Genomic DNA, 14505 nt, shown 5'->3' on the forward strand with positions numbered 1-14505 from the left:
CTACATGAATTTAGCACCAGCAACATGCTTAAGGTGAATTCACATTTCAAGTGTCTAGAAGCTAAAAAATGTCTACTAAAAGTAAATAGTTCAATGAAGGGGTTTGAACCAGAGGCTAGCTGGATGTCAACTCTGTGCCACAAGTGAATCAAGTGCGTGAAACAGAGACTGAGGCTGACACCTGCTGGTTACTTCTCTAAGGCCCATATTTCAAATGCAACTCGAACACAAACGAAGTCAGTGCCACTTGAATTTCAATTAATTTTTGCTCAAAATCCATTCCTTTTCAGGAGCTCCAGTTGAATACCCGCAGTGCTGTGTAACTTAATGAGCGGTACGAGACGTGGAGATGCAGCTCAGCAGTGACCTTACTGACTGAAGGACTAGCAGCCTGGTTGTGAGGCGGACCCAGCCCACTCCTGCGGCAAGAGGTGAAGCAATGCATCCTGGGAAAGAAGAGCTCATGGTCCATACGTACACTTACACAGGGGTCCACCTTCTCACCCAAACCCCCAACTGCGGCCCCTCTCTCTGCAGGCTGTCCTGCAGGTCCGTACAGCCAAGAGCTGTCTGGCTGTGTCTGAACCAAGCCCAGCTAACACATGCACCGTGAGGGAGGCCAGTCGGCCCAGCCCTCTTGTGATTGGCTGTCCCAACAGGAAGTGGCAGGACTGCCCCCCCACCCGACACAGCAGCAAGTCTGACACAGAAGGCAGCACGAAATACTGTTTCAGATCACTTAGGCCATTATTTCTGTCTTTTGCAAGTAGATCATAACCAATGTCAAAAATCTCAGAATTACAATCATCATTCTCCCACTGTGGGTCTAAAAGAATGCTTTCAGCGCACTCTCAAATTCCTTTTGAGCTCAGTGATACCTCGTATCAACACGATGTGCACAGCAATGAGGAACAGTGCTTTCTCAACCAACGGCCTACATGACAAGTATAAAAAACACAAACACGGGGGAGTTAAGAGGGATATACAAGTGTATATTTCAGATGTCTGCGATTATTTAAAAACATAAAACAGTTCAAGTTAAAAAGAAACTGGTCCTTATCTTTCACGGTTACACAGACACGCTCACAACGGTTTTACTCCTCCAGAACCGCCGGGGTCTCCACAGGACGGGAGGCGGCGGGGTGCCCTGGAGAGACGGGCAGCCGTGTCCGGGGTGGAGAGGGAGCGCTCGGGCGTTGCCATGGCGAGGACGGGGGAGCTGCGCCAGGAGAGGGGCCGGCGGTGCGGAATCACCGGGCTGAGAGGGAGACACGTGGGCTGCCAGCCGGAAGGGCCCTGGGCTGGAGCGAGGCAGTGACCTGAAGGGCAAGCGTCGCTGCTCACACAGCCTGCAGAGAATCCAACGCCAGCACCCCGTGTGCTTCACCTGCAGATCTGAGGACTGGAGGACTGACGGTTCTCCAGCAGATAGGCTCCATTCAGAAGTTCTCACCTGCGTCCGGCTGGACCTGGACAGGCAGCCAGCCTAAACAGGCTGCAGACGACACTTTATCACCGCCACGTCACAGAGAGGCTGCAATGACCGTTTCTGCCTGCTCTCACACAGCTCAAGCCCGGCCTTTTCCTATGCAATCGCCAGCATTCCTAAAGCTCTGCCACGCCATTCCTATTGAAAAGAATTGCACCTGTTGTCCCGATTATTTCTGCTCCTCGGAACTCGGAAAGCCTCTGCTGTGGAGGCAGACGCGCTATACTTCTGCTGAAGTGGAAACTCTTCCGAAAGGGCGGGGGTGGGGAACTTGTAATCTGGCCAGCAGGGGGCGTGTGTTACCCTATCCTCTACACTATACTGCACGCGCACTGGTGTTACTTGTAGTGTTAATGCTACAGTACCTCACGCCACTCTTACACGCTTATCTTCAGAGAATCGATTTCTCCAGCACCATCTAGAAAACCCAGAGTGCCTAAGCTTTACACTATCCCTCCCGTATCAAACACTGCGAATTCGCTGGCTCTAGGGCTTGCGTAGCAGGAAGGATACTCTGAGATCAGTAGTACCCTGGGTTGTGGCGACCTGTCTTTGTGTCTAGAGTGTCCAGTCAGCTACCAGACCCCCCCCTGTTTCCAAGAGCTGTCAAGGACTGGAGCAACAATACAGAAATATAACACCAGCAGAGACAGGAACAGCCAGACGGGGGATGCTCACTCGTCGGGGCAAAGCGAACGGTCTCTTTTAACCTGAGAATGCAAGGAACCTGTCTTTCCCCATCAATGCGGATGCAGTGTCCTTGATTAAGGACCACTCCGCGGTCAGGGGCCAGGGAGCTGGCAAGGACCGCAGTCAGCAGAGTCCTGCCCGGGCACTGCTTTCTCACGCGCCCCCGAGAAGGAGTGTCGGCTCGATGTTAAGAAACAGCCTGCTGTGGAGGCCGGGAGCGGGTTCAAAAGCAACCCCAGGATCCTGAGCAACATTTGACAGGCGCCTGGGTTACAGGGCAAATGTTTTGGCCAACAAAGCCCATACTGCAACTGGCGTGCGTCATCGCTGTTCAAAGTTTAATCTGACGGTGCGTGTCACCAATGCATAAAGGTTTGCACACACCACACGATAAATAAGTTAAAGCAGAAAAAGGAAAAAAAAAGTCACTGAGCTTCAGGGGTGGCGGCTGTGCCCCCCCTCCAATTCAGACGTCCCTCCATTTCGCCTGCTGCCGTCGCACGCAGCGGGACAGAAGACGAAAATCGGGCGGCGCAACCCGACGGCGCACGCCTGCTCTGCGACACGTTAAAAAGCGAAGGGCAGAGGTCTCCCCTCTTCACCGCGCCGGCGCTGGCGCCGCCTCTGCTGCGGGCGCAGACCCCCTGCCCGTGGGCCAGACCGGGCAGGACGAGCCCGGCTCCGGCCCTCTGCGCCCCCCTCTCCTGCTCGGACACGGCCCGGAGGAGGTCCGCCGTCGAAACATTTAAAAACGGATTTATCCCACGAGGTAAAAAAAAAATAGAGACAGTTATATATTTTTAAAAGAAAAAAAAACGTTCCTCTGCCGCCTGCAGGCCGGAGAGCTGCTGGCTCTAGCCCTCCTTGTCCAGGATCTTCTGCACATCAACGAAGACCTGCGCAGAGAAACAGGCAGGCACAGCCGAGGTCAGAATCTTTCCAAATGCACAATGTGCAGTCAGGGCTGGGGAAAGTTACTTTTACAAAGTAATCTATTACAGCTACAAGCTCCTGGTGTGCGGGATTGCTTGATCAAATAAAGATAACGAGGGGAACTGCATGCACAAGATAATAAATGACTTTATTGAGTGAGTACACACACACTACACAGATCAATTCGATGGCTCTTCAGAATGATTTCCCTCCCAACATCTTATAAATTTTACAAAGTGATCCTGGACACAAATAACCAGTAACTGTAACACAGTTTAAAAGTAACCACCCCCCTAACACTGCACACAATGTATAAACACACACTGCAAAGCCCTAAGCGTAGTTCTAAGTGACCGGGCACTGCAGTGTAGGAGCTTACTCACTGAGAGCTAAAAAGCCCGGTCCAGGGAATAGGGATTTGCTTTGAGCCATAAAGAACAGTATATTTGTGAATGTAGTTCAAGTAGGGAGCTGCGTCAGCATGCGCAGGCTGCAAAGGAACAAGTAAAGGTTTATTCCAGGCTGAGAAGAGAAGAAAGGAAACGCAACGTTTCAGCTGTGGAACCTTCTTCGGGTGTGAGAAAGACAGGGAAATCAGCAGAGATTATAGAGCACAGGAGAACAAAAGCTGGGAGACTGGAGAAGGTGGGAGCAGGGGGGGCCGAGTGGGCACTGGGGTGGTGTGAAGTGGAGAGAGGTGAAGAGAGGGCTGAGGCTGAAACCCGCATGTGAATAGAGAAGATGACACGAAGACAAGTCTGTCACTGAGAGAAGGGGGGAAGGTGTGAACCACGTTTCAGGATAATTTTGGCTTTTTGCCATAGGAGTTAAGAAACCCTTCTTTGAGAAGTGTGATCATGGCCGTCAGAGGTGAAATGAGAAACTATGGGCTTGGGCTAACATGTTCTCTGACGCAGTCTCCGAGCCTCCTTCCCGTTTCCCAGATCTAGATAGCTGGGCATTTTCTGCAAGAGATGCAGTAAATAAGGTTGCTGGAGGTACAAGAGGTCACCTGGGTGATCCAGAATTGTCCTGAGGGGCCTTGAATGAGTGTGGTGTTAGATATCTACTTGCAGGCGATGCGTGTGTATGTAAATTAATACAACAGCTCGTTCTTAATTCCGCACCCTGCTCTATTGAATGGGTACCAGATATTCCCATGGCAATACACGCTACCTGACTTCAGTTTTCACTATCCAGTCACTGACAAACAAGCAAGGCAGTGTCAGAGAGGGACAGGGGAGGACCTTGCTGTTTGAAACACTAGTTCTTAATTTTTTTGCACAGTGCATATTTATCTTATACATGAGCAGTCCAAATTGTGCAGTTCTTCAGACCATACTATTGAAGTAACTACTGCAGGAGGGAAAGAATTAACGTGGAATAATTCCACTACAATACAAATAAGAGCAACGGAGGAAGGTATACTGTCATTTCATAGAACTAAAATTCCCCGAGGGAATATTGCTCTTACTAGAAACCACAGCTGCTCATTCAACAGCAGTGCATTCAGCAATAATCAACTCCCTGACGCTCCAAGCAGGACAGCACTGCCAGGACACAGTGTCCAAGCAAAGGCATTTCTGAGCATCCTTAACAGAAAAGAACAAGTCAGCCTTTAGCAAACACTGGCAACGAAAGCAAAAGCTGCAATAACTTTGAAGCTGCTCGAGTCCCTTACTTTTAAAAGCCGGTCTTACATTTTGACATCATGAAGCTGGGAAATAACACAGCGAGTCTGTGGCAGAGCTGGATCTTGAACTGGGAGCCTCATGGCACCTTAGTCAGTGGATCGACCGTTCCCTTGTTCTTGAACGGACACCACACAGTGGGAAGAAATGCATCTTCAGAGACTGAAACAGGAGCAGCCCCGCCTGGAGTGTTGCCCCCCCAGCCCCTCTCACCTCCTCCACGGACCCCGAGGCGTCCACTCTGCGCACCTTGCCCTGCGTCTCGTACTGGTCGATGATGGGCTTGGTGGACTGCAGGTAGGTCTGAATCCTGGAACACAGCGACACACGGTATCACCTCGACTGTCCCACATCTCCCACTCACCTCCCTCCCCAGATGTTTCAGCTCCCTGCTCTCCTCTGCTGCAGCCCCACAGCGGCTAACTCTGGGCCAGGCCTTCCCACACGATTTGTCATTCTGCCTCAGGTACCCGACTGTGCTCTTACCGGAACTAATTAATAAATGAATACCCGATACAGTCAGATCTTTTAAGGGGATCACGGTGGTACAGTGGTCAGCACTGCTGCCTCGCAGCACTGGGGCCCTGGCGTCCATTCCTGGAGTGCTGTCTGTGTGGAGTTTGCATGTTCTCCTTGGGTCCATGTGGAGTTCCTCCACGTGCTCCAGTCAGACTGGTAGGTGAACAGGCTTCTGGGAAAACCGGGCCCTGGTGTGATTGTGAGTGCGAGTGGGAGAGTGTGTGTATCACTATGTGTGAGAGTGTGCCCTGTGTGTGACTGGAGTCCAGTCCAGGGATTATCCTGCCTTGTGCCCAGTTCTTCCTGGAACAGGCTCCCAGCCTCCGTGACCCTCTGCTGGGGTTACTGAAAGTGATAGGAAGTGAATCCCGGTCACAGGAAAACTGCCGTTCTGCAGCGATTGTGCTGCAGTCACTCCCGACACGCTGGGAAACTTTCAGGATTCGGTGTCTGGGTAGTAATCTCTTCAAGGGAAACCTGGGTGGTGAAAACTGCCTCTGAAATAACCTGCAATACTAAACCTGAACATTTTCTGTATTCCGGGGAGCCCTCGTCCCCCGCTACGCCACTCGAGGAACCGGCGCCCTGGTGTCACGGCCCTCGACCGGCAGGGGCCGGGGTTACCTCTTCTCCAGGCTCTCCCGGTTGTCGTCCGTGCGGCCGCTGCTCTTGCCCCGCTCCAGACAGCGCTCGATGCACACCTGCGGAACAGCGCGGGCCCACGCCCACATCCCATCAGCCACTCGCCCGCCGCCGCCCAGCGACCTCGGGGGGCTCGACTGAGGCAGTCATAGCCCCTGCTCGGCCGGAGGCACTACCAGCGGTCAGGAAGTCAAAAAGTACGCCACAAAACTGTCCCGGAAAAAATGACTTGTAAAACAATGCTTACGTTGGCCTTTTAAAATAATTCTTTTCATATAATTGGAGTGGTATTGATTCAAAGAAATATACTTAATGAAAACATCACTGGCTTTTAAGATCTTAAACGTAGTTTCAGATATCCAGTTTTCAATCAAGCGTTGAGAGTTTTAAGACCGCTGCAAACGGTTGATTTAATAGTGGTTCAGCTCCAATCCAGAAAGGACAAGGCCGATCTCCTGAGGCCCGAGTTTGGGAAACAGTGGTTTTAGTGACATTAGTACTGGGATAGCCACTGGTCAGCAGCTTGGGCAAGGGGTAAAAAAACAACTGGACCACATTTATACACTGATCCACAGGGAAAAGGCAGTTAAGTGGGGCCCGTTAGTTCAGTCTGAGCGGAATCAGGGTAAAAGCAGGGAATCCTGGAGTCCTCAGGGCCCGGAGACGGGCTCCTGCCGGCAGCAGGATGAGATCGGGCCTGGTCTCCGCGCGGCACGGCGGCGCGGTACCTCGTTGCTGCAGTCGAAGAAGAGGACGAACTTGACGTTGGCCTTGCCGTCCATGGCGGCCCTCCAGCCCTGCAGGTTGTCCTCGTTGCGCGGGAACCCGTCGATCAGGAAGCGGAAATTCTCCTTGTCCTTCAGCATGGTCTCCTCCATGGCCTGCGGGGAGCCGGGGTGTCACACGCGACGCTCACGCGGACACGGCTGTGCGCGCGGACACGCTCCCTAGCCTGAACACGCACTCACACAAGGTTACTCACACACGCTCGCCAAAATCTTTGGGACTCCGAGTCAGATGAAAAGACTCTCAATGCCAAGCGATGTATGGCTGCCTGCTTTATTTTATTTGATTATTTTTGACTGCTTTAGTTTATTGCCAAAGAGGTTATGAGATCTTCGACACAAGCTTCAGTTTGATATGAAGCTAAGAGCACGAGTTAGACTCCTCTCTCCTTTCCTGGAAAAACCAAACTGCCGATTTTAGTCCTGTCCGAAACTAGTGGGACCTGATGCTCAGTCCCGCTGACCGTGACCCTCCGCCGAGGCCCATGTCTGCTGGCGGACGGAAACAGGATCGCGCATTTCCAGCCCTTCTCCACTTCCTGCCACATCTGCTCCAGCTGTTCCTACGGAATGTTTTTCCAATACGGACCAGTGAGTGTACCTACATCCCGTCAGACGTACATCTACAGATGAGCTCTTAATTACTCTGCCCATCTGTATCTTGTGGCTGAGCTATTTCCTTGAACAGACCGTCTACAGCTTCGCGTGGCTACCAACCAGGACTGGATTACAAATGGAGATTAAACCTAAAGCAGAAATTGCATGGTGTAATTAGTCAGAGACATAAGATCATAAGAAAGATTACAAGTGAGAGGAGTCCGTTTGGTCTATCTAGGCCTCTTGATTATTGATCCAGGGACCTTATCCAATGATAATGATATGAAAGAAAGGGCTGGGTGAATTCCTAGGTCTGGGATCAGAAAAGAGAGATCTCAGTGAATCCCCAGGATAGGGATCAGGAATGATAGATCCCAGTGAATCCCCAGGAGTGGGAACAGAAAAGAGCGATCCAAGGGAATCGCCAGGATAGGGACCAGGAATGATAGATCCCAGTGAATCCCCAGGAGTGGGATCAGGGATGATAGATCCCAGTGAATCCCCAGGAGTGGGATCAGGGATGATAGATCCCAGTGAATCCCCAGGAGTGGGATCAGGGATGATAGATCCCAGTGAATCCCCAGGAGTGGGATCAGGGACGATAGATCCCAGTGAATCCCCAGGAGTGGGAACAGAAAACCGATCCAAGGGAATCGCCAGGATAGGGATCAGAAATGATAGATTCCAGTGAATTCCAGGAGTGGGATCAGGAATGATAGATCCCCATGAATCCCAGGACTTGGTTTAGGAACCCCACCAACCCGTCGCTTGGGACCTACCTTCCTGAGCAGGTTAATGGTGATCTCTACAGGGACGATCTTGCCCTCCTTGATGTAACTCTCGATCAGCTGTCCGAACTCCGACCCCGGCCTGCCACGCTCTGCCCTCAGCAAGTCCCCGGCTGACAGGTGGGTGTAGCCATACTTCTGCCAAAGAGACACAGGAGGACACTGTGACGGCACTGCAGTTGGGGGGGACAACCAGGCCCAGAGGCAGGTTTCACGGCTGGGGCAATTTGTGAAAAGGGAGCTTTAGGAGCAGTGAGGACGCTTCAGGTTGTCAGAAGAGGGACACCAGAAAAAAAAAAGCAAATTTCAGCATTAAAACTAGTTGACAACAATACAGCACGGGCCCAAAGCTTTGAAGGGGAACCGCAACACTATTTATATATTTAGGGGATGGAAAGAATTGATGAGTGCATTTCAAACCACGGTACACGGTAACATATAAAACCTCCGATTTACATCCAAAACAGATGAAGCTCCAGGTGTGCACAGCGCCATATTGCCATCATTGTCTGCGAATCAGAACAAGGCAATAAAACATCCAGTGACATGTTGCGGACCTATTACATTGTGAACAAGCAGGGTTGTGAATACAGCTCTTTCAATCCAACAGGAATATTGCTCTCAACTTTGAGACAGTTTTGCCACCAATTACTACTTACTTGATAACTGCATGCAGATCACATTGGAACATTCCTGTGGTGAAATGTCTGCTGCACAACCTGTACTCATTTGCTCGTACTTCACATTACATTAGTCATTACAGTGACTAGTGAGCAGGAAGGGACACTTCACGTCACAATTCTCTGGAACTCTCAACAACATGACCACTATACTGTATTTCACAATTCTGAGTTTTATTCGGAAATTGTCAAATTTTACGATGGCATCAATTAATTTATTTTGTTACTGAGATGTAAGAACCGGTTTGAGAAATTGGGAGTGCAGTTCCCCTTTAACAACGGGTTTTAAACAGACAAACCCAACTGGAGAATTAAAAAAAAAACGTGCTTCCAAATTGTGGAACACATATCACCAGGAGAAACGCGGTGTCTTTCACAAACACTCCACCCTTCCATTCCTCCCCAGCAGGCTGAGCTCACTAGAACAGCGCTGGGGTTGTGAGCAGGGATGAAAGGCAGTTATTACCAGACCCTGGCATGCCAGAAACCTGATTCACACGGAACAGCCCAAGGCCACATGCTTAGAGAAACCACAGCAGTTACCAAAGCACACAAAATGGCAGTGTTTAGGACTATTTAGAAAAACAGTCGAGAACAAGAGATTTGTCATTTAGGATAGATGTTGAACGAATAAAATCTACAAACTGGTCTTTTTCTGTCTTCAAACTCTGACCTGTGGCATACACCCTGCCCACATTTTAATATTTTTCACGACGGTGTGTGTGGATCTCATTGCTGAAATCTTTTTGTAACGAAAAAGCAACAGACAGCCAATGGCCACAGAGCTCTGATTTTAAAAAAAAACCTCAACTAAGCCATTACTGTAAGGCCAGATAATTATAAACACTCACATCAGATGGATGTTTGTTGCATCAGTGTGTTTTCGCTGGTATGTATGAACATCGGGACAAAATGTTTCTACATCACAAGTAACTCCCCATAATGTCAATTATGTTTATATATCAAATGGCATCTTCCTTTGAATCTGAAATTTTAAATGAATTTTTTGGGAATAAAATAGTTTTAATTTCTATTCCTGTCACCACGTCATTCCATTTGAGTTGAGTTTGGAAGAGGAATTAAAAACAGCAGGAGGGCTGATGGGAAGACCACACAAACACAGGAGCACATATGTGTGTGTGTGCGCGCGCGAGACCATATCCGTGCAGCTCCCAGAGACGACACACCCCAGCCTGCTAATGTGGTCGTGTCCCAATCCCACAAAGTAAACAAGCTCTAAAAATAGACCGTCCCATCAAAGCTTGCATCTCAGACACCGGTTGTCAGAGACAGGGCCCCAGTGACACACCCTATACTAGTCCCACACAGCACAGGGATGGGCACAGAGTCTCCAAGTGCGCTGAGCCTGGTGTGCACAAAGACTACAGAACCTGCACCTTGTTCTTCATTCCTGGACCTTGCACTGTGCACAGGACTGGAGCATGCGCTTCACTGTAAATAACTGGCATTTATTATTTTTCTCCTACATAGACCAATACATTTCGTCTCCTCCATTTGGATATAGCCAAGTATTTTGTTTTAGGTTTAGTAATTTAGAATGGACCCATAAGCTGGCCTCTCTTTCCAATTTCTACCTGCTGGCCTGTACCATACACCCACCTTGCTCCAAGCTAAACCCCCCATTAACGGGGAGCTGTCCTACGATGTCAGGGGTAGCCGGAGAAGAGGAGACAACACATTTCAGAGTCCATATCATATGCGATCCATGCTCTCCTGACCCCAGAGCCCAATTTCTCTCCCGCGATCGTCATCACCTCATCGCTGTCAGTCGAACAGCAGCAAGGAGTCCCCCTACACTCCAGCCCGAACTCCGAATTGAACTCAATTCAGAACAACACAGACCTCAACTGGTAAAGGTGTATTTCTACACCCTTTTCCAATTGTTTGTCTGACTGTACCTGGCGAAAACGGGTTCTATTTTCAAGCGTGAATTGGTATCGATGACAGGGAGAAAGCCACATGCGCCGCTGTTGTGACTGATGGAATTTTCCCAGAACTCCTTGTCTGTTCAGTGTTAACAGCTAGTGGAGCTGGGATTTTGACTTTCCTGAGCAGCGCGCGTCCAGGCTCAGGTCCGTCCTCAGTCCACCTGCCCAGCCCCCTGATGCCTGATGGGACGCTCTCACCCACGCCTTCAGGTCTGCATTTTCCCCCTTCGCCCACCGCCCCGGCTCCTAAGGGGGGGCTTCTCTCCTTCTCCTAGCCCTTGACTCCCCACCCTCCTGTCCCTCTCTCTCTGGGACACTGCCATCGCGCCCACATCCCCAGAACTTCCTCCTGGCTTCCCATTTCCCACTGCTGCTGGCGTGCAGGGCTGCCCCCTGTCCCGGGAACGCCACCCCGGCTCAGCGCGACCGGAACTTTCAGGACTTCACACAGTCAGGAAGATTTTTCTATCCTATCATTTCAACATGCCATTCTGGCAAACTCTTAATAATCAGTACTCCCCCTGTACTGATTTCCATCACACCATCTGCTAGTTTAAGTTTCTCTCGTTAACTGCATTCATTCATGAGCTATTCCTTTAATTGGTGTTTACTGTGTTGAGGAGGATTCTGCTGAGTAATTACAGTGTAGGTGCAATCTTGTTACTGTTCTGTGCTTCACACACTGGTCTAGAGCACTGATCTCCCCAGACCTACAGACCTGGAAAGACAGGCCGGCTGCTCCACCGCACAGAAACCTGTTTCCATTGTGTGCCAGGCAGGAGCAAGACAATACTGTCCCGCTGGTATCGCTGCACTCACAACAACCTATGCCTGCTTACAGTCTTTCTCCGTTTGCCTGCTTTTCTTCTAAATAACCTGAAAATGTCAAACGGCGTGTTCCTATCCAAGCTCTCCCGGTGATTAAGTGATATATGACGATCGCAGGGAATTTCCTGGTTGCTGTGTAGTACGAGGACGTGGCCATCAACACGACACTCGTACAACCTTCACACTTGGCTCAGGACAATTTCCAGCGGCAGGAAAAGTCAGCTCTCCTTCAGTGAGCTTCCTCACTACTCCGTACGTACTAAAACGGCCCTACAGTAACAAAAACGGCCTCGATGAAACGACATCGCTGTAATTAATGTTCTTATGGCAATTAGCAGTGTGCGCTTTGTTTCCGTTCTCACAGTGAAAGGCTTGTGCCGCTGTTTTGCGCAGTAACCCTGGCTTCATTCATTCTGGAGACCGGAAGTGCCTGATCGATCAAGTCAGTGGAGGGAACCGAGGTGGGGAAGTCTCGTCCCCCACAAATGCCCACTGCTTAGGATGTCTGTCCGTGTCGCCCCGCTCGCTCCCCGCGCCTCTTACCTCCACGATCCTGGCGCACTGGGTACCTTTCCCAGCGCCGGGGCCGCCGAGCACGAACACAACCTGCGGTTTCATGACAAGAGGTAGCCGGTACAGAACACTGGGAGCCTTCCGGGAAAAGGAGCTCAGCAGTCGGTACAGCATAAACCGAAAACAACCGGCGAACCCGGGAGGGGCAGCTATTGGCGAAGAAGGAGTGAGATCCCGGGTATGTCCGACTGCTGCGTGACACGGAGGCAAGGCAAAGATGCCACTTCCGCTTTCCACCACGGCGAAGCGCACTGGGACGACGTGAGGGGAATCCACGCCCCTCTTTGTACATATAAGGTCAAAAGGCGGAGACTCCACAATTCCAGTTGGGGGGCCACCGCTAGGCCACTCCCATACCGCGAGCTGTGACCTTTGATTGGGTGGTGTGCTCATGCTAGCGAAGGGAGGCGGGACTGGTACAGGATCTGTCAGAAATAAGGAATGACAGATACATGAAACAACCGCGCAGTGCCTTTTAAAAGATACTGGAGCCGCCTTAGTCTTAAATTACTACTTTTCATACAGCCACAGTGGATTCTTGTTTAGAGATTCTTCTTTGTTGTCAATACAAACATATATTAAATAAACTGTTGTTCTGCTTTTTATAGCTAACTTCTGTAAATGCCTTGAATTCCGCGTCTTCCGCCTGAAGTCATTGTTATGTACAGTACTTGTATTGTTCAGGCGCTTACTAACTGTATCCTAGTGTACTGAGTCTTTTACAATGTTTAGAGGTAAAACGCATTCATGTTTTTGTTTTTTGTTTGGTGTTGTCTGTCTTGATGTCCTAATGGTACTAATACTCGACATTTATTTTTAAACGAATCGACCATACGAGACTGCCGCGTAATCCTTCAGTCTATTTCGTACAACTAATTTCGACTGAAGTTCAAAATGTCATTGACGCAGCACTGATACAAGCTGGAGGGCGGAGGAAGCCCTAACAGATCAGTGAGTTATAGGAAGTCGGATATAGCCTTATTATCACGCGCCTCTGCAGTGACCCGCCCTGCCAGCTCACCCGATCTCACCCCACGCACACGGGCGCGCGTTTCCCTTACCAATAGTGTGTGTAAGCTGTCTGCGCTGAGAGAAAAGAGTATACTTTCCTATCACCCTTCCAGGACGCTCTTGAAAAGTAGGTTGTTTATAGCACTGATTTAAAACCAATAATACTTCGCAGTTTGGAAGTGGAAGACCCCTGATAAAAAACACATCCACTTTTAAACAGACCCGATGCATTTACGTCTTTAGCTATTCAAATAGAAACAAAGCCGGCTATTAAACAATAATTAGGTTGCCCTTTATTATTTCAAGAACACCACTGTTTTCTCTGAGCTTGAGAAAATAATTCACGCATCTGTATCTTCTAGTTTTTTTTAGGGTGCCCCAAAAAACACAACATTTTGCGCATAGTCCTGTCAGTGGTTGGAGTATCGCCTCAGATCTGAGAGCTGAGTCAGGCTGGAGTCCGTAGAGGAGCAGGCAGAATTACATTTCCTCGCTGACAAATAAACGTGACTTTGCCAATATCGCCGCCAGCACAAAACTTCACCTGTTTAAAGTGCGGGTGCAGACAGACCTTCTCTGTCGGAGCTATTTTCCGGCTTTCCAAATCCACATCTTCAGTCCTCCTACTTTAAACCGCCGTCTCTGTTCTTAACTCTCAGTTCTTCAGTTATGATCTCAACACTAGAGTGACAAACATAAACAGCGCTCAGCTGTCCTGTTTATAGAAACCTGTTTTTCACTCGTGGGGTCGAAAGTATAACGATGAGGTTTCTGTCAACTGCGACTCATTAACCGCGACCAATTTACAGCCAGATCGACCTCTCACAAAGGCAATAGCTCAGGTTTCCGATGCTTTATATTTTTGTACAATTATGGCTTTATTTTACATTACCTATTATTATGCAGTTATAATTTTACTCGAGACACATCCATCACTAACCGGGTAACACCAGATAACACCAATTCGGACTTCGTACAGACGCAGGAAGCAAAATCCCTAACCTAATTAACACTGTATTTTTAATTCCTCGTTCAACTCACACTTTCAAAGTGCTTTCATTTTACAGTGCTTTAACTATACTTTTTCGGCTTCACTTTTTACCATTTGCACAGTTGTTAAATACGCTTTGTGATGCTCTTCCGTGAAGCTACACTTTCACTTAATATTGTCTTTATTCTTACTCATATCAAATTTATTTCCGTTTGTGAAATGTCCAAAGGAGAAAGATAACCTCAGTTTATGAGAAGCCAAATGATTTCAGCCCTTTAAACCTGTCTTGCAGTGACGCTCAGTAAATACAGGGTGAACCTGGCGGAGACGCAGTAACTG

At 49.3% G+C, this 14505-nt stretch overlaps 1 protein-coding gene across 1 annotated transcript; it reads right to left on the reverse strand.

Annotated features, from left to right (window-relative positions):
• Positions 1–971: 971 nt before the first annotated feature.
• On the reverse strand, positions 972–12572 carry cmpk (cytidylate kinase). Its single transcript, XM_006635063.3, has 6 exons — positions 12135–12572; positions 8126–8272; positions 6693–6845; positions 5947–6023; positions 5017–5113; positions 972–3075 (listed from the first exon to the last, which is right to left on the reverse strand). The coding sequence occupies exons 1-6, from the start codon at positions 12555–12557 to the stop codon at positions 3034–3036; spliced, it is 939 nt and encodes a 312-aa protein (XP_006635126.2). The 5' UTR covers positions 12558–12572; the 3' UTR covers positions 972–3033.
• Between the last annotated feature and the right edge of the window lie 1933 nt (positions 12573–14505).

This window comes from Lepisosteus oculatus, chromosome 9 (assembly GCF_040954835.1).
Source record: "Lepisosteus oculatus isolate fLepOcu1 chromosome 9, fLepOcu1.hap2, whole genome shotgun sequence".
Lineage (NCBI taxonomy): Eukaryota > Metazoa > Chordata > Actinopteri > Semionotiformes > Lepisosteidae > Lepisosteus > Lepisosteus oculatus.

What these genes read in the sequence shown, in the direction of transcription:
- cmpk (XM_006635063.3), bottom strand. Translation starts at nt 12,557, where the DNA reads ATGAGCACACCACCCAATCAAAGGTCACAGCTCGCGGTATGGGAGTGG. An exon ending in TCTTCGACTGCAGCAACGAG is followed by an intron (nt 6,024 to 6,692) that starts GTACCGCGCCGC and finishes GCTGTTCCGCAG; the next exon opens with GTGTGCATCGAGCGCTGTCT. An exon ending in CGGGAGAGCCTGGAGAAGAG is followed by an intron (nt 5,114 to 5,946) that starts GTAACCCCGGCC and finishes GCTGTGTTCCAG; the next exon opens with GATTCAGACCTACCTGCAGT.